Raw genomic sequence first — 19,806 nt, 5'->3', positions numbered from 1 at the left:
GTTCATGGTTTGTTTGATTTTCCAAACCAGTTTGTAGTTTGTTTGGATTGGGAGGTGAAGAACAGCCCCCTTGTGAGTTAGAGATTCCAAACTCATGGGAGTCTCATGGTCATCCAGTAAAGGCTGTCCTTCACTCACCCTCCCAAGTTTGGCAAAGATTGGATTTGGAATGTCCCAAGTTATAGCCCCCCAAAGCAGGTGCCCCAGGTCTCACAACAGCACACTTCTCTCTTTGTGCTGTAAAGTAAAAATAGAATGTCTGCTCCCATAGAGCAGAATGGGAGCTCCATGATTGGCTCCCAGAGTTGCCAATCAAGCTATGGCCAACTGCTGTGGGTGTTTCTAGGGCTCCCAGAAGTCCACCCCCAACATTGCCTAGAAATTGATTGAATTGGTGCCAGGCAGTCTTGCAAACGAACCATTAAAAACTATACACTGCAAAAGAAATGCATTTTATTTTGGGATCGAGGAGGACGCAGTTCTACAAATGGGTTCTAAATGAAGTGTTTATTGGTTTGTGCCCATCCCTAGTCCTCAACCGGTGACCTGGTGCAATATTTTTGTTTTTCATGCCCTGCAGAACTGAACAAGGTTTCACAGGGCACAGGTGTTGCCAGATAGAGTTTCACCAAGCTGGAACCAGGGCCTTCTGGAGAACAGCTAGATATCTTTTGGGTCAGGTTTTGATTTGAGCACAAGGCTCTTTGGGGGACATACATTTATTCAAAATCTGATTAAAATTTTATACTTTAACAAACAAAATTGATGAATTTGAACCAGTGATACCAGCTTTTTAAAGTCATCAAAATCATTTAGCAAGAATCTTAGATAAAACATTTAGTAACTGCTTCACTGTTCAGTAAATTCTTAATACAGTGGATAGGCTTGATGTAGTGATAGCAGTTTCCCAATGTTTGTGTTAGTGACTTAGCAGGAATCACCACATTTAGTATCTGGAGTCAATTTTCTTGCTTGTAGAGAAGTTGGATGACCACTCTAAAACCACATTCTATCAAATATTATATTGGAAATGCAACAAGTGCAGGATAGCGATCAGAAATTTCTGTAACCAAAACATTTAGTGCGATTTCTTAAATGCTGGCTTCAGTTCAGTGTCATATTGTAGTTCTTCCTCTGCTACTCCAGCTTCCTTAGTATATGCAAATAGATTTATCACCTAAGTGGGAATTTCATTGAAAGAAATCTTCAAATCACTCAGATATATCTTCACACATCATATTGAAATGGTCAGAAAAAACTTGTATCTAGTATCCCACTTTTCTCTTCTAGCTTTGACAAGCTCAGAAATTGTTACAGCTCATGTCACAGCCACAGTAGCGACCAGTCATTGATGCAGCTCTGTCAGTTACACAAGGTATTCTTCATTATTGTGGACTCCTACTCTCTAAGTGGATGGCGCATCACAAATGGCCTTTATTTTATCCTGGGTCGAGTGAATGCCACTTGCATCCACCGTATACCCCAGGAAGTCAATGGAGGGCACCCCCAACACACATTTCTCCTGTTTCACCTTCAACCCTGCCCCGTTGAACCTCTGCAACACAGCCTGGAGGTGGCCAGCGAACTCCTCTTCGGTGGCGGTGGCTATCAGCACATCATCGAAGAATGGCTGGACCCCGGGAATACCTTTAAGAAGGGAGTCCATCAGGTTCTGAAAGATTCCCAGAGTCACACTGACCCCGAACTGCAAGTGCTTTACTCTGAAGGCCCCCCGGTGCGTAATGATCGTTTGCGCCTCTGCTGTGGTGGCGTCCACAGGGAGCTGTTGGTACACCTGTGCCAGGTCCAGTTTCCCAAAAATCTTTGCCCCCGCTAATGACACTAGTACGTGGCTCACCACTGGAACCAGGTAGGCATGGCCGTGCAATGCCTTATTAATTGTGCATTTGTAATCCACACAGATGCAGATGCTGCCATTAGCCTTGATTGGGGTGACGATGGGGGTTTCCCACTTTGCGTTCGCTACCGGTTCAAGGACCCCTTGGGCCACGAGGCGGTCTAACACCTCTTCAGTCTTGGGTCTCAACGCTAGAGGCACACGCCTGGCCTTCAGCCGTATGGGCTGCACGTTCAGGTTTAGCTGTAGCGCTACGGGTTCCCCTGTGTACATTCCCAGATTTCCGTCGAACACAGTGGGAAATTCCTCGCACACGCATTGGAAGTCTCTTTGAATGGGGGCATGATGGATAACCGTTACTTGTATCCCTAGGGCCTCGAACCAGGCCCGCCCCAGGAGGCTACTCAGGTCCCCCTCTACTATGATTAGGGGAAACTTGCCCTTGAACCTCCCATATGTGACCTGGACCAGCCCCACTCTCTGGACTGCAACCTCCTGCTTTTGAAAATCGTGGACTATGAATGGGGACGGTTGGAGTTGGGCCTCTTCCCTGGGGCATAACCCCCTAAATGTGCGGGCCGAAATTATCGTCTGGCCTGCCCAAGTCTACTTCCATTTTGCAGGGGTTGCCGTCAATGAACACAGTCACGTGGTACTTATTGGGGGATGGAAGGGGCAGTTGGCATACCTGGGTCCCTGTTGTGGAGAGTGCCTGGATGTCATCCACGAGTGTGACCTTGTGGTGGCAGCCATCTTGTTGGCATGGAGGTTTCTCTTTCCATTGCACTGACGACCAGAAGTCCTGGGCCAGATGCCCGGCCTTTCTGCATGTGTGGCAGGTCGTGCTCCGGAACCAGCATGTGCATCTCTCGTGTGACTCCCTGCAGCTTGCGCAGGTCTTGGGAGTGGTCGTTTCTGTCACCCGTGTCCGTGGCTTTTGTCAACTTGCCTGGTGCAGCTTCAGGTCTCCGTCGAAGTCTTCCAACTCTGTGGCCAGTCGCAGCTGGTGAGTGCTGGTGCCTGGACGGCGGGCCTTCTTCTTACTCGCATCCTCGGTGGCGGCAGCTATCTCTAGGGCCTTCGCCAGGGTAGGATCATCTTCCATGGCAATTTTCCTACGTGCTTTTGAGTCCTGGATGCCATGAGTGAACTTTACAATCAGGGCGTCTTCAAGTTGCGCGCTGTAGTCCGCCTTCCTTCCCATGTTGTGCAGGCGGGCCAGGATGGTTGCAACTGTCTCATTTGGTTCCTGGAATCTGTCGAGGAACTGTAGCCGTTGAGTGAGGTGGGTAGGCTTCGGAACGAAATGGCCGGTCAGCGCCTTGATGATCTCGTCGAAAGAGGATGCTTCGAGCGTTCCTGTTGCAACCAAGCCCTCAGCGAGCTGTAGGGTTGTGATCCCACAGTTGCTCAGCTGGATGGCCTTTTTATTTTCTGGTTCATCATCCTTGATTTGTTGCGCCACGAGGTGGTACTTGAGTCTTTTGACCCAGACTTACCAGGCCTCGGGCTGTGCTGTGTCGAACTCCGGAATGGAGTTTTGCGATCCAGACATGGTGGCTATGGTTGGGCCGGTCGGCGGTGGCTGTTGCGTGGTAGCACTGGAGCTCTGTGCATTTGGTGATGCTGGTTGTTCCTGGGCCTCGCTCATCTGGATCTCATCCTCGTCGGCACTATAATATAGTGGGTTCTATGCATGGAGGAGTCACCAGTTGAGTGACAAGCTCTTTAATAGACATGATATAGGATAGGGCTACATTACAAGACTGGGGATGGGGCCTACCCAGCCCAACTTATACACATCTCTGGATTCCTGCGCTAGCACCTCATTGGGTCATTCAAACCGGTGGGGGCTTGTGATTGGTCTAGGGATGCAGAGATTTGGATCCTGCAGCCCTATGTTCTCAAGTCCCCAAGCTCAGTCTGTATGGCTCCAGTGAGCCTGGCAGGCACACCCAAAGTCTTCACTTGAGTCCACATACATAAATAACACTTTAACATAAGAGCCACTTAGAATAAATGCCAGATGTTTGAGAGGTGCAAGACATGAATGTCGGATGTCTGAGAGCAGCCAGGCAGGAAAGAAAGCAAATAGATGGAAGGGAGAGGTAGGAAAAAAAAATCAACTTTAAATGCCTTTTCCAAGCTGGTTGATGGGGGGTGGGGGAGCTTTGAGAGCCACACAGTATGTCTGAAAGACCCACATGCATCTCCTGAGCCACAGTTTAGCCACCCCTGTCCTAGGGTCTACCTGTGTATCTTCCTTTTTCCAAATTATATAGCTGGTCTTTAATCTTCTCTTTCATTTCTTCTTTTTATGGTTATATTCTGCTGAAGACTCTGACCCTCATTCTGATGTTTAACTACTATGTGTTTGAAGGTCTTTTGTGAAGAAAGTTAGAAAATTAGGATTCTGGTTCACATGTACAGAAACTGAGCACACAAGGAAAATCCATGCATCGCCTAGTTCATACAGAACAGTGAATGCATATAGTGAGTACATTGCATGGACTGCACACCTGATACTAACTGTCATTGGGTTCGCAGTTCACATGGACATAAAGTCTGAAGAGGGGTTCTAGTTTGTAGCATTTCTGTGCAAACTTAGAAGTATAGAGATAAGCACAGTTTTCATTTGCAGTGTCTTTATTTGGTGATAACACAAACTCTTATGTGAGGCAATTTAACCCATATAGAAGTGGAGAGTGTTGTCTATTGAGCTCCTGGCCTAATGGTGTCAGATAGATGCATTCAGTAATTCGCTGTTGGGCATCTCCCTTTGAATGTGTTTTGCTGACAAATATTTTTAAAATACTATATTTGTTTTAAAAAGTTGTGCTTCAGTTGTGTTACATACATTTTTTCCTACAGACCAAAAACAGTTGCTTACAGTCTTCATTTATGTCTTCCCATATTTCTTTCTAGTGATTTATTATCCTCTGATTATGTGGAGATTCATTATGAAGATGGAAAACCACAATATTCAAAGGTATTGTAGAAATCTTTTTTCCTGGTTGAAGAGTGAAAATTCACTAGCATATCCGCTACAGGTTCTTTAATGTTGTCTAGTGTTTTATAAACTCTAGGAAGCTGCTTTTGTGGCAAACCATAGTTTATCATTGGGTCTGGCCTACTATTGTTGCCTACATTTCAGATAAACCATGGAGGAAAAATTCAACAACGTAGCCATTTCTTAGGGAAGAAAACTCAGTGTATTGTCAAATAGAACAAAGGAAATACCTCAGTCATTTTTGGCTGATGTGCTTTCTTCATTCAATAGGGCTAGGGTATGAAATACTGTGTATTGTTAGTCTCATTGTCTTGCTCTAAATACAACTTCAGTAGCATTAGTGCCAACTGTTTGTATTGTTGGCAAACAATATAATAATTACTGACAGTATACAAGATGCTATGACAGCAGGGAGCCTGTAAATCAACTTGTAATTCTTGCTTTAGAGGAAGTATATTTACTGTTTGCCCTTCTCTTCTGTTAAATTGAAATGCATATTTTGAGAGATCTCATCATGCTGAGTCTCAACAAATAGTCATCTTTGGTTTTAAAAGCAAACAAAAAACATAAATTGTATGATTCATAGGACTTGCAGTTGAGATATGTCCTGTTCAATGCTTTATCATGTACTAGAGATGTTTACCTGCTCTGGTCCTCTGCAAAAATTTAGTAGATGGCATTTCGAGCCAATCTGTCTTTGTACCTTTTGAAAATAATTGAAGCTTGCCAGCAGAGAGCAAAATGTGTTGCAGCGCTGCTTTTTGCTGTGCTGGAAATGGAACTATGTCTGCTTGGAGCATGTCTTTCCTCATAGCACCTGCAGAGATCTGTGTTATTGCTATAATTTATAAGGGATGGTTCATGCACCAAACTTTTTCACAAAGCAGTTTGTTTGGATATTACTTCCGTGTGTTCTCTTTTTCTTCATGGTGAGATCAGAGGCAAGCTTTGGATTTGTGTGCCTTGTTCTACTTATCATGCAGTGGACCACACCTGTATCTGGAAATCCTTTGATTATTTGACTATAGATGCAATATTCAAGAGAGGTTCTACATTGAAATAACTGTGGTCTCCTGGTATGGATGGTAGCTTTTAAGGGGGAAAGGGTACAAGTCTTGCGATTCCCAGTCCAAAATAATTTTCTGTGAAAAGACTGTAGTAGCAGATGTCGGAATAGTTCATAGTTTCATGTCTTTCTGCTGCTTTGTGGAAAGGCTTAGTGCATATACTTTCCTATATGGATGACTGCAATAATACAGAATGATTTTTCCTGGCATTAACTCAAAGCCAAAGTAGCCATCAGCTGCATTAGCAGTAGTACTGCAGTTGCTGAATCATGAGTCCTACTACAGGATTGTACAGAATTTTAGACTCAGCAAATGGACCATCATTGCATGCTGCAGTAACTTGATCTAGATTTCCTGGAGGATATTTTCAGGGTCAATTGATTAGGAAAGGCAGATAGAAACCTTGAGGTCACATGTTCTGTAGCAAGGATAGTTACCGTATTTTTTGCACCATAAGACTCACTTTTCCCCCCCAAAAAAGTGGAGGGAAAAGTGTGTGCGTCTTAAGGAGCGAATACTGCAAAAAATTCACACAAATGCCTCTAAATTCACACAAACAGCTCTAAAAACTAGGTGCGTCTTATGCTCAGGTGCGTCTTATGGAACGAAAAATACGGTACTTTGTGTTCTAAAAACACACAAAAGATAAAAGATCAGGGAAAAGTCGTTCTCAGATATTAGAAAAGAGACTTACAGAACAGTCCTAAACAGAGTTACATCCTTCCAAGCCTAGTAACATCAGTAGAGATGTGTAACTCTGCTTAGTGTGCATTGTTCTAGAAGCATTTAACAACTACTAGCATTTGTTACTTCTCTGTTTGTTGAGGTATGAAACTGAGATGACATAATTTAGAAATAGGAATGAAAAGAGTAAATAAAATAACATGCATAATTTCTTGATCAGGGCTGTAGTCAGCACATGTGAATATATAGTCAGTATATGGATTCTTATTGAAAGTACTTTTTGCTGATTGAGAGAATGTCAGGTTTTTCATTATACAAACTGTTTTGTGTTATCTGCAGGGGTGGGGTTAACACTCTGCCTCAGTTTGGATTTTATGGAGCGCAGATGGATAAAGGGACTCTTTGTTTGATTTCGCTGTCCTTTCCTAGTTAGGATGACAATAATTATTTTGAATTTTCCCTCAGAGGAAAGTGTTTCTCTGGATATGTTAGTAATGAGTTTTATGTAATATTTTTACTTCAATAGAAACGTATCCTGGTTTTTCATCCACAGCCAAACTTCTGTGTTCTAAATAGCACACTATGGCTTGGTCCAGACTGGCAGCTTTGGGTGCATGGGAGGCATCCCAAATCAGGCTGTTTAAAATGGAGCGGCTGAATCCCATCCAGACACTCCTGCACAAGGTGCCTGTATCTCGCGCGGGAGGTGCTTCCACCCGGTCAGACAGTTGTCGCACACCATCCCCGTAGTGCAGTTTGTGTTTCTTTTTTTCCCATTCATTTTCGGGGTCATGTGCATAGGCACTCATACGCTCTGCGGCTATGTTTAAAAAAAAAGAAAGCAGCTTGGGCTGACCTGGCAGGTTCAGATTGCCAATCCACCACACTTGCGCGCTCCTGTGTTCAGATGCCCGGAAAGGCAGCAGGAAAGTGCCCCTGAATTTGCTACCACTTAAGAACTGGTAGCTTTTTGAACCGTGACTGGGGATGCCTAAGGATGGAGGAGTGCGGGAGCAGGATGGGAGGCAAATGTGCATGTTTGGATTTGATTTGTTAATCTGTCTGTGAGCCGTCCCTGTGTTGGCTTAAAGTGCCGGTCTGGACCCAGCCTATTTTATTAGAAACTTTTTTGTTGGTTCTTAAAACACACATTCAAGTAATCAGTCATCTGTCCACACTATAATTGTATGTTAGCTTATTGAAAAAGCAACAGCAAAAATCCTAAAACATTTCTGTTGATTGTGTGTTAATCTTTAGGGTGGAGAGCACTGTTACTATCATGGGAATATCAGAGATATCAAAAACTCCAAAGCTGCACTTTCTACATGTAATGGACTCCAGTAAGTGCTAATGGTATTATTATCCTAATGTCTTAATAGTGGTTTAACTTGCTAATATAACCTGTTACTGTTGGGGAGTCCTTAACAATTTGGTCTTTAAAATAAGGTTATTGGTATTACAGTCAATTTTCAATTCTTAAATTTGTTGAGAAGAACTCCCAGCATATATTGCATGCTGCATTGGCTTGTATCTGGCTGAGTGTAGCAGCAAGGATTCCTGCCTGTGAAGTGCAGCTTTCTCACATCCCCCTTCCCACTGCAGGCCCAAATGCCCCCTCTCTTCTGCTCTTCAGTGAGGTTCATGGGGCATTTGGGGCTGTAGCAGGAGGGAGAAGTGAGAAAGTCTAGTTCTGCAAGCAGATATTAGAAATACATCTTTGTACTCACAAAACCACTTGGCTGGATTCAAGGCATTAGAAGTGCTGTATTGCTTTGTATAGAAAGTCTCTGATACAAATGCTTGGGAGAACTTTTCTTGTTTGCCAGATACCTATACTGTAATGAACAGTGATTATCATTACTGTTTCTGATTTGCAAATGACTGGAGATAGCTGGAAACATGGTTCTAGTCTTGTTCTTTGAGGCAGAGGACATCTTGGTGATGATTCCTGCTCTCCATTCAGGGAGACAGGAGCAAAGTCTTTCCACTTCGTGTATTGACAAGAGTTGCCCATTTCCTCATTTTTTTTCCTGCCTTGACAGGGAGAGCAGTTCAGAATAAGCTGTGTTCACCTATTCTTTTCGTCTTTACTTCTTTTTGCTTCTTTTCACCCTAAATCCTTATCTTGCCTGTCCTTTCTTATTTCTCTGTAACTCGCTTACTATTTTTCTCTGTCTCTCATACCTGCATGGGGAGATCAGAGTGAAGAAGTTCTGCGTTTGGGGAAAGTAACTGTCGGCTGTGGCAGCCATTTTCTCTTCCTTCAACTGATGGTTTCACAGAGCACATCCTTTGGCCACTCTAAAAAAAATAACAGATTGTGAGGGCAGCAACGTTTTTTCTTTCTGAAGGAGAGTTGGAAGAGTCCCTTCACCATCAATCATGGCTTAAATGCTGATGTGATCAGTACAGACTATACAAGAAGCATTATGACGACAGTTCCAGGATCAAAGAAAGCAGAGAACCAACAGTGCGCCAAAAAGATGCCATTCATCCCAGCAGCCAGATCTTATGGCACCACATCTGAGCTTGCCACTGCTGACAGCCTTGTCAGCTGGTTGGGAGGAGGCTGCAGAGTGGTTTCCCACTTCCATAAGCCATACAAAATGCTGCAAGGCACAGCAAGAACCATCAAAACTGCCTTTCAGAACAGCAAGCTGCAGCATCCACCAGGTCCCATTCTGGCAGTGGTGCAATTGTTTTACTCACGAGTAATACACAGGAAGCAGATTCTTCTCCCCTGGAATTTACAACATCAGGTCAACACCAGTGTGGTGTAGTGGTTAAGAGTGTTGGATTAGTATGTAGGAAGTGCAGTGTTGAATCCCTACATATCCATGGGAGCTCACTGGGCAACCTTGGGCCAGTCGCACGCTCTCAGCCTCACCTGCTTCACAAGGGTTGTTAGGATAAAATGGAGAGGAGAGTAGATTGTTAACTTTGTCAGAATAAGGTAATAGGCACAGGTCCCCAGTTGAGTTCCTCCTCCTGTACTTCTCTCCTCATCCAAACAGGGAGATACTGAATGACCATTTTCATCCAGAGAGACCTAATTGGCCTAAGGCAGCTAGGAAGGGGAACCTTTAGCAATAAAAAAGGAGAGGAATAATTCTCACTGGGACCCAGACACATACTGAGATAGTAAGGAAGAAGAAAAGGAAGAGGGGAGTTTCTCTCAGATGTAGAAGGGGATGAGATAGAGATCTCAGAACAGTCCACAAGATCCTTAAATCAGATGGCTATCATTACCTACTATCTAAGGCCATGGCAGCCTTAGAACTACAGGAGAGTTCCTCTTTGGGTGGGGAATGATCCTAAAAGATCCCCCAGTACAGGGTTGATGGTCCATAATGAGATGAATGTCCCTATCAACTGCCTAGAACTTTGGGTGATATACTTAACCTTGCTACCCTTCAAGCCTCATGTAAATGGTCAACATATATCTATCAGAAAAGGCAACGTGTCTGCCAAACCTTTCCTCAACAAACAAAGAGGACCTAGGTCTTCAGCACTCTACAATGAGGCAATCAGTATTCTAATTTGGGCAGAGAAGAACTGGTCATCGATCAAGGCAGAGCATATAAAGGACCTGATGAATATACAGGTGGATGATTGACGCAGCAGACAGACCAGGAGGGGGAATGATCCCTGAAGAAAGATCTTTTCCAGTTGATTGTGTACCACTTTGGCCTTCTTCTGGTGAACCTAGTTGCTTCTCCAAAGAACCCCCAAATGAACCATTACTTCACCAGATTCTACCATGCCTTGATGTCTCAGTGGCCAAGTGGTCTGTGGCATGCTGTACACATGATTCACTTCTTCCCAAATTAATCAGAAGATCAAGGAACAGAAGGCAGAAATCGTGATGATAGTAGCACCATATTGGCTCAGGGTGTCCATGATTCTCTGCTTTTCAGGAACTGGAGACCCAACTACCATTAGAGAATCCAGTGTCACTGGACATGATTCAACAAGGGCCAGTATGGCATCCACATCCAGAGTGTCTATATTTAACTGCTTGGAGACAAAGTGGGATAACATCTTACGGTTAGGCTACTCTTTAGAAGTGACAAACAGCCTGCTTGCCTCTAGAAAACAATCCACTAATAAAATTAATAATATATCTTAGAAGGCATAGAAAGGGAGTTCGCCTTTTGAAACCAAAGATAAAATCTGTCTTGTCCTGTTTCCAAGATGCTCATGCCAACTGTCTGAAAGCTTCTACACTAGATATCAGGTTTCAGCCCTGATGACTGTGTTTCCACATTTCCAGGGTCTCAGTCTGTCCAGGCACCCACGGATTCATCAATTTCTCAAGGGTGCTACCCTAAAAGATCCACCACAAGTACATAGATTCTCAGCATGGAAATTGCACACTATGCTATCTGCCCTTAATAGACACACCTTCCAGCCTATTAAAGAGATTCCTCTTAAGTGACCAAGAATGAAAGTCTTATTTCCTACAGTAATCACATTAGCAAGGAGGGTGTTTGAATTAGGTGCTTTGTTGGTCAGTCCTAAGCTATGTGTGTTCCATAAGAATAAGGTGGTCACGAGGACCCCAACTTTAAACTGAAGTTGTCAAAATTAGCCATCAGTAAGATCCTCAAGGCTTGCATTATTGAAACTCATAAAATTAAAAAAATTGGACATACCAATTAGAATTACTGCTCATTCGCTTTGAAGCACTGTGACCAACACAGCCTTTCATAGAATCATAGAGTTGGAAGGGACTTCCAGGGTCATCTGGTCCAACCAAAATTCATAAATACCTCCCTCCCACATCCCCAGTGACCTCTGCTCCATGCCCAGAAGATGGCAAAAAAAAAAAAAGCCCTTCAGGATCCCTGGCCAATCTGGCCTGGAGAAAATTGCTTCCCAACCCCAAACTACCAATTGGCATTTTCCTGGGTGTGTAAGAAAGGGTCGCAAGAACTAAGCACTGATGCAACCCTTGCTGTCCTTCCTTTCATGATCTGCCAAATTCACAGAATTAGCATTACTGTCAGATGACCATCTAGCCTGTGTTTAAAAACCTCCAAAGGAGGAGAGCCCACCACATCCTGAGGAAGAAGAAGAATTGCAGATTTATACCCCACCATTTTCTCTGAATCAGACTCAAAGCGGCTTACAATTTCCTATATCTTCTCCCCCCACAACAGACACCCTGTGAGGTGGGTGGGGCTGAGAAGGCTCTCACAGCAGCTGCCCTTTTCAAGGATAACTTTCAAGGACAAAGCTAACCCAAGGCCATTCCAGCAGGTGCAAGTAGAGGATTGGGGATTCAAACCCAGTTCTTCCAGATAAGAGTCCACACACTTAACCAATTCACCAAACTGAAACTTGTTTCATTGAGGAACCTCTCTGTCAAGAAGTTCTTCCTGTGACAGACCCACTGCAGCTGAAGAAGTATGCAAGACAGCCACTTGGTCAACAATTTCCATCTTTGTAACGGCACTACAAGATGAACATCTTTGAATCAGCTGATACAGCCTTTGACAGATGAGTATTACAACATATTCTAGAAGCAGATGATGATGACTCACCCAGAAAATGAGGACAGTGGTTTCCACCAAGATGTCCTCCACATCAGAGGGAGAACAGACCACTGGATACTTATCCTGAAGGGTCCTTCAAAAAGAGGACATCTTGGCCTGCCTGAAGTCATCATTCTTCACTCTTCTGTCAGCAGGGCCACTTCCTGTTCTGTTGTTATCTTACCTTGCTGTTACTCATTTTTTCTGGTTGGTTCTAGTGTATTAATCTGTTATTTGTTTAGATTGTTGATAACTGCTTTCAGAGTTGTCAAAACTAGGGATATGAGTGACTTCCCCCAAGGAGACAGGAAGTGGAAAGACTGAGTAGAGGGTGGGAATCACCTTAGAGGAGAAGGACCCATCACAGTAAGTGTCTAATGGTCCTATTTCCTATGAGGATAGAAGTGCTGTTTGCATGGAGATCTGGAGAATGGGAAAATAATGTTTAACTCTTCTTTATGCTTGCCAGATCTCCTAACTCCCAAGGCCAAGCTTTGGAATAAAAAATGAGTCTGGCTGGGAGTAAAATGGCCTCAAGAGAATCAGGAAGTGATTTGGAGAGGTTTCTTCCAGTCCTCCCCTGAAAGTCTCTTTCTCCCTTAGCTTGGCACATAGGGTGTTTGGACCGTGTGTTTGCCAAGATGACAATATTTTGTTGCTGCCAAACTAGGGACAGAGGTGAGCCGAGAGTGTGGACAGGGTTTCTTCCTCCTCCTAGTAAGAAGAGGGAGAGAGAGTCTAATTAATCCTTCAGTGCTGGGGCAGGGGAGCAAAGAGTCACTTGGGTGCAGTTTGCCATTCACATGCCTCCCTGGTCAGTTGAGTGGAAGTTCATGTTGAGTTGTTTGATATTTCTGTATATAATAATTCCTTTTTGTTTCTATTTGTGCAGGTCCCAGACATTATGATTTCTTAAAAACATTCTTAGATAACTGGTATTTAAATAACAGATATTTGTCAGTGAGCCACTAACAGTAATACCTACACTGCCTTACCCAGTGTACTTCTGGTCATAGATGTACCTTTATTTGATCTAGCAAGGAAGTTTTATATTCTAGGAGTCAGTTTTAAATTGTGCTCCATTGTGCTCAGTTTCATTCCTCCAGCTGGTTCTAACTCTGTCAGCACAAGTAATCTCTTCCTTCTTAGTCCATCAGTGGCTATTAGCCACAGTGTTTGTGTATATATGTGTGTGTGTGTATATATATAATTTTTTTTTGGCCACTGTGTGACACAGAGTGTTTGACTGGATGGGTCATTGGCCTGATCCAACATGGCTTCTCTTATGTTCTTTGGAACTGGCTTCTTTTAAAATTGATCTTATTTATTTAAAATATTTGTTTGCTACTTTTCTCCCTTGTGCAGTTCTAGGCAGCTTGCAATATATATAAAGCATTATAAGAACAACAGTGATAAAACTTGTGCAAGTCACAGATTAAAAACTCCGATTAGGACAGCCAATAATAAAATGCATTCCTAAATAAAACCTTTTCAGTTGCCTCCTGTAGATTGACAATGGGGGGAAGGGGCAGGCATACCTCCCTGGGGAAGTTGTTCAATAATTGTTTCTTTAATGTGCTCAACCTTTAATTTACTGTAATCCTTTATTAGCTTGATTGTTTTCTTCCCATGTTATCTGGTAGAGATTTAAGAAGATAATTTATCCACCAAGACTGTAGCATAAGGTTTTTTTTTAATCACACTCTATTTTCCTGATCACTGTCAAAAATGCACTTAACTATTTCAGCCTTAAAACCTACTGCTGGGTCCATAAATGCAGACTTTGGTACAGTTACGTTTAGGTACTACAGTGCTTTTAAATTATATATAGTGCTTCTAATATTTCTTTTTTATGTTCTAGTGGCATGTTTGAAGATAATACCTACGTATACTTGATAGAACCTATGGAATTGACTCACAGCACAGTAAGTTAACCTATGGAACAAACATACCTAGAGTTGTGAGAATTGCATGCAGCAGCAGTAAGTTATTCCATCTGATGCCTTCATGGAACACTGCCTGTGTTTGCTTTTGATTGTTGTTATCCTGGATGTTTTTACAAAGCTCATTTGTGTATTTTTTTGTTTCCTTAAAAATATGCCTACCATTTGATATATAACATACATACTGTGGATTTAATTGTTAGGTCAGTTTTCAGCTGTCCTAAACAATCTGCAATGCTGACTTGACTTTCAGTGGTGCTAGCTCAGAGTCTTATTCAATGTTAAGAATGGACTAAGAGTAGCTTTTCCGGTGGGATGGAGAGGGAGTTGTACATATTTCTTTGGATCTAACCAATTCTCATAAAAAATTAAAAATTTGGATTGATTTATGAAGTTATTACAAGTTCAGATTATTATGAGAGTGAAGTTTCAGAGGCATTGTTTCTCTGACTTAGTAATAAGTCATGCCTCCACGTATCAGTATTAAGGGCCATGAGGCTGTATCTCAGTGGTAGAGCATCGCCAGCTACATTGGCTCCCAGAGGAATAACAAGTCAGGTTCAAGGTTTTGGTCCTTACCCTTAAGGCCTTGAGTGGCCTGGAACCAACATAGCTGCAGGACTGTCTCCTTTGGTATGTCCCTGGAAGAGCCACTCTTCTGGTAACAACACTTTGGTGATCCCTAGCCCTAGGGAAATCCGGCTGTGCTCAGCCAGGGCCTTTTTTGTCCTGGCTCCAACCTGGTGGAATTCTCTGCCAGATGATATCAGAGCCCTGTGGGACCTTATGCAATTCCACAGGACCTGTAAGACAGAGATGTTCCACCAGGTTTTTGGTTGAGGGCAGCAGCAGTGGTTTATTATCTGGCTGGCACCTCCTTTTTTCTCTACCCCCTCACCTGACACCCTGGAGAAAGATCCCTCTACCTGATACCCTGGAGAACCTCTACAAGTCATAGTAGAGAATACTAACTTTGATGGGCCAAAGACCTGACTCAATGTAAGGCAGTGTTAATGTTAGAGAGCCAGTGTGGTGTAGTGGTTAAGAGTGTTGGACTAGTATCTGGGAGACTCAGGTATGATGAATCCCCACTCATTCTATGGTAGCTTGATGGGTGACCATACTTTCTCAGCATAACCTACCTCACAGGGTTGAGAGGAGAAGCGAATTATAAGTCACTTCGGGTCGCCATGGGGAGAAAGGGTATAAATGAAGTAAGTAATTAAATGTTTTCATGCACTAGCTATATTTTAGAGTATCTTGGGTTTAAATTTGGATCACCACAATAGACTTGTGTTTCTCTCTTGTTACAGAGCAGTGTGGGTAGACCACACGTCATCCAGAGAATATTAGCAACAAATGCCTCCAAGCAAGTAGAAGACCTGGGTATGACATTATTCCTGATATGTGATATAAATATTGAAATTATTTTAACTATTTCAGGTTTTAAAATTCAAAAACCAATTGAACTTTTTTGCTATATCTAATACTAAAAGATATTGATGGAAACATTGATTGGGTTACTGCTCTGTCAGGTAACACAAATGTACCCAATTTCCATACAGAGTGACGAGAAGAGCACAAAAGATTTGTGGATGTTCTCTCCCCTCATTGGTGGATCTGTATAATATGGGATGTAAAAGGAAGATACAAATGATCCTAAGGGACCCTTCACATCTGGGCCATTTGCTATTTGAGATCTTACCGTCAGGTAGACGATATAGAGTGTTGAAGGCTAGGACAAACAGATTTAAGGACAGTTTCTATCCAAGTGCTGTGGTTAGGCTAAATGCAGGGTTATGAAGGATTATCTGTTTTAGATATATTTAAATGGTTTAAATGGTTTTATGAATGTTTATCTGTTTTAGATGTATTTAAATGGTTTAAATGGTTTTAGATGTATTTAAATGGTATGAATATGAATATGTGTGTTTGATGTGTTGGTATGTTTTGTGGAAGAGCACCTCATTTCGTTGCTCTCTTTTTGTTGAGAACAATGACAATAAATCTATCTATCTATCTATCTATCTATCTATCTATCTATCTATCTATCTATCTATCTATCTATCTATCTATCTATCTATCTACTATAGAGCGGAAATTAGTTAACTATTGCTTTAATTTTATTTTCTGTGCAGACTCCACTTCTGAATGGCCCTTCCTATCTGAGTTGCCGTGGTTAAGAAGAAGAAGAAGAAGGGCTGTGAGTGTTATGACGTCAGTAATGCTACACCAAATCACAAGACCTCTTTGTTTTTTAAATACAGGGAAACTGCTAAATATAATAATAATAATAATAATAATACATTTTATTTATATCCCGCCCTCCCCGCCGAAGCAGGCTCAGGGCGGCTAACAAGACATGGTGTGTACCATGATTATTATACAATTCATATAAGATACAGTTAAAAATACAGTTAAAACAGTTAATTTTAAAAACCACAATAAATTAAAGGTGCTACATTCAGTGGGATGTATATCCAGACGGCTAGATGTCACTTTCAGGGTTCCTTATAGGCTTGTTGAAAGAGGGTAGTTTTGCAAGCCCTGTGGAACTGGTTAAAGTCCCGCAGGGCTCGCACTTCCTCCGGTAGCTGATTCCACCAGTGGCGAGCCATTATTGAGAAGGCCTGCTCCCTCGTTACTTTCAGTTTGACCTCCTTTGGTCCAGGGATTTTTAGAAGACTTTGGGAGCTGGATCTCAGTGCTCTCTGGGGAACATATGGAGAGAGGCGGTCCCTAAGGTAGGCAGGTTCTCGGCCATATAGGGCTTTAAAAGTAATAACCAGCACCTTGTAGCGAACTCGGAATACAATTGGAAGCCAGTGCAGCTCCCTCAGCCCAGGCCGCACGTGTTCCCACCGAGGTAGTCCCGCTAGTAGCCTGGCCGCCGCAATTTCCGAGTTCGGCACAAGGGCAGCCCCATGTAGAGGGCATATAGTGAGTTCACTCTATACATATAGTCATACATGCTTCTAGTTCACCAAAACCGCAAGTAGACAAAACAAAAAATTCCTTTCCACTTTTTAGCACAGTCCTTTAAATTTACAAAATTCAAATTTTGCCCCTTCTCCCCTTCTTCTTTCAAGCTTTCTGAATCTCTATTTCCCACCTTCTGATTTTATTTTGTTTAACTTTAAATAGTCCCGGAATGAAGATAGTCATCAGTACCTTTTTCTGCAGTTATCATAGTATTATCATATAACTTTTTTGGTCACCCCGGGTTATTGCTCCTCTTCCTTGAGCAGTACCCAGCCCTGTGGGTCCTCGAGATTAAATGCGGACAAATAAAGAAGATGTTTAAAAAGAAGATGTTTAAAAATTGATTTATTCAAGGATTTAAAAAGATTTCACTATGCAGTACAGTCTCTCTGTAGCTTAGCTACAGAGAAAATAAAGAAGCTAACTGTTCTATCTAATACCATGAATACCTGGTGTTAGATGGTATATCTTCTTGCAGCATAAAAATTCAAATAGTAGCATAAAAGCATTCTATATCAGGGGTGGCCTACGGTAGCTCTCCAGATGCTTTTTGCCTACAACTCCCATCAGCCCCAGTGGCTGGGGCTGATGGGAGTTGTAGGCAAAAAATATCCGGAGAGGTACTGTTGGCCACCCCTGTTCTATATGTTGCAGTCCATCATGATGAAGCATAACATATCAAATCATACTAACATTCCATGAATGTAGAGTTAGCATCTCTTCTCTCTGGCCTATACCCTTATTATAGCCTTTTGTCCTCTGGCACGAGGTGATCTCTCAGATCCAATCAGGAATCTCTTTTGATTAAACTTTCTAGAAGATGTTAACATGTTCTCCTTATTCCCCTTCCCTCAATCTGGTTCCACAACTGAGCAGTTTGTCACAGTTCACCAATTACCACATTCTTGAGTCTGGCTTTGAAAGAGATAAGAATGGTGTCTGCAGGAAGACCCAATTCATGGACACCTGCAAGTCGGACTAGGCCTTCTGATCCTCATGTTAACTCTTGAGGAAAATTACGGTCCTTTCCCTCACACTTCCCAATCACAGGATTGGTAGTGAAGCTGCCACCTCCATTTAGCAGTGATGTAGATTTCTGCGAAAATGAGAATTGGAAGATGTGCCTTAAATAGAATGTGATCTGATTTAGCATGTTTAGCATGTCTCTGACTTGCACTGAGTAAACAAGTCTTAAAAGTACTTTTTGTTGTTTTAATGTCCCAACAGCAGCCAATACTTGAACTGAAATATTTGGGAGGAAAAATAAATCTACATCAAATATGGTTAAATATTTTATTCAAACGAATTCATAGCTTTATGTAGAAAATATTTAAATGCAGTATTACTTGTAAGAATCAGGCAGCATGGCATGTATTTCCCTCATGTTCTTTACCATTTTTTTAAAAGGCACTGAAAACTGTTAACACACTGATTTTAGCTCTCTGAATGACATGTGCATGATTTGCCATAGAAATGGTTGTCCACTAATCTGTTTCAACAGAATTTAGCTCTTCTTCACAACAGCCACTGGGTACCTCATGTCTTGCTAGTTCCATATCAGATTGGTGATTATAATATCTCTTCAATTTCAGTCATGTAATTTAAGTAAGAATTCTAGATTTGGCTTTGATTTGATCTGTGTGGCCTATCAGGCGAATTTGTAAATTGATTTCTTAAAAATTGATTATATGTATTTGGGGCTTTATCCTCCTATCCCTGGTTTACAAATCAGTGAAATGTATGTGTTTTACCTCACACAATTCATAGGAATAATCAACTGGGGGAAAACATTTACAGTTTTGAAACTGCTAAGGTTGCCTAACAGTGTATTGGCAATAGTATATTTTAATTTTTGTTGATTTTATGAAACAACAAATTTTTAGAAGTGGAAAAATTTCCACAGAAAAATAAAGTACAGGAAAATTGGCCACCCCACATCTTTCCCAAGTGGTGAGCTTGAATGGGGAATGCCTTCCTTCCTTCAGGAATATTCCTCTGACCTCCAGTCAAAAAACGGGAGTTGTTATTGCCTAGGTACACCACAAATATAAGAGAGGATTTTAGAATGTTATTTTCAACATTTTATAAAGCAGTTTGATGTATTATTAACATATCTTTTAAAAGAAACACACAGCTATTTTTCCCTTGAATTTATTTGGAATGAATAGTTTGCTCTCATGCATGGCATACATTAGTAAAACTGATATCAGTATTATGGAATAATTACACATGATCCCTGTTGCCTGATTCTTTAAATGTTTACTTGGAAATAAATGCTTCTGGGTTTAAAGAAATATTCTGTCAAGCAAATTGGCACTGGAGTATAGCTTTTTTGTATTAATTGTGTTTAGTTTTTTTTTTAAAGATGGCCTTTCCCGTGTCAGTAATTTAGCTGAAATTAGTTACACAGCATGGCAGCCTCATGGCAAGAGAACAGAGCATCACCGAATTTATTTTTTAAACATCCAACTATAGCTTTTAAAATCTTACAGGCATCAGAACGCATATTTCAAGAAATGAAATACTTGGAACTGATGATTGTTAATGATCACAAAATGGTAAGTTTACAGAGTTTTTCAACATTCTCCAGTTATGTAATTATTAACCAATATTGAAATATTCTCTGTCCACGTACTAACTGTTGTGTATGTTATTGTTGATGTAATTTAAGAAGTATGTACAGTTTGCTAAGATCGGGGATTGTGCACAGCTGTAAGCTCATTTG

General features: G+C 41.8%; 1 protein-coding gene across 1 annotated transcript in view; it reads left to right on the top strand.

Annotated features, from left to right (window-relative positions):
- ADAM23 (ADAM metallopeptidase domain 23) overlaps positions 1–19,806 on the top strand; it is a 138,575-nt gene that overhangs the window by 34,745 nt on the left and 84,024 nt on the right. The window contains exons 4-9 of the mRNA XM_060256873.1: positions 4,784–4,847; positions 7,877–7,959; positions 14,018–14,081; positions 15,413–15,485; positions 16,238–16,302; positions 19,574–19,639. Coding sequence (XP_060112856.1) covers positions 4,784–4,847; positions 7,877–7,959; positions 14,018–14,081; positions 15,413–15,485; positions 16,238–16,302; positions 19,574–19,639 — 415 coding nt within the window. The remainder of the gene's footprint in view (positions 1–4,783; positions 4,848–7,876; positions 7,960–14,017; positions 14,082–15,412; positions 15,486–16,237; positions 16,303–19,573; positions 19,640–19,806) is intronic.

Source organism: Heteronotia binoei, chromosome 16 (assembly GCF_032191835.1).
Source record: "Heteronotia binoei isolate CCM8104 ecotype False Entrance Well chromosome 16, APGP_CSIRO_Hbin_v1, whole genome shotgun sequence".
NCBI classification, from domain to species: domain Eukaryota; kingdom Metazoa; phylum Chordata; class Lepidosauria; order Squamata; family Gekkonidae; genus Heteronotia; species Heteronotia binoei.
The sequence above is the reverse complement of the archived record's forward strand: the minus strand, read 5'-3'. Positions and strand labels throughout refer to the sequence as shown.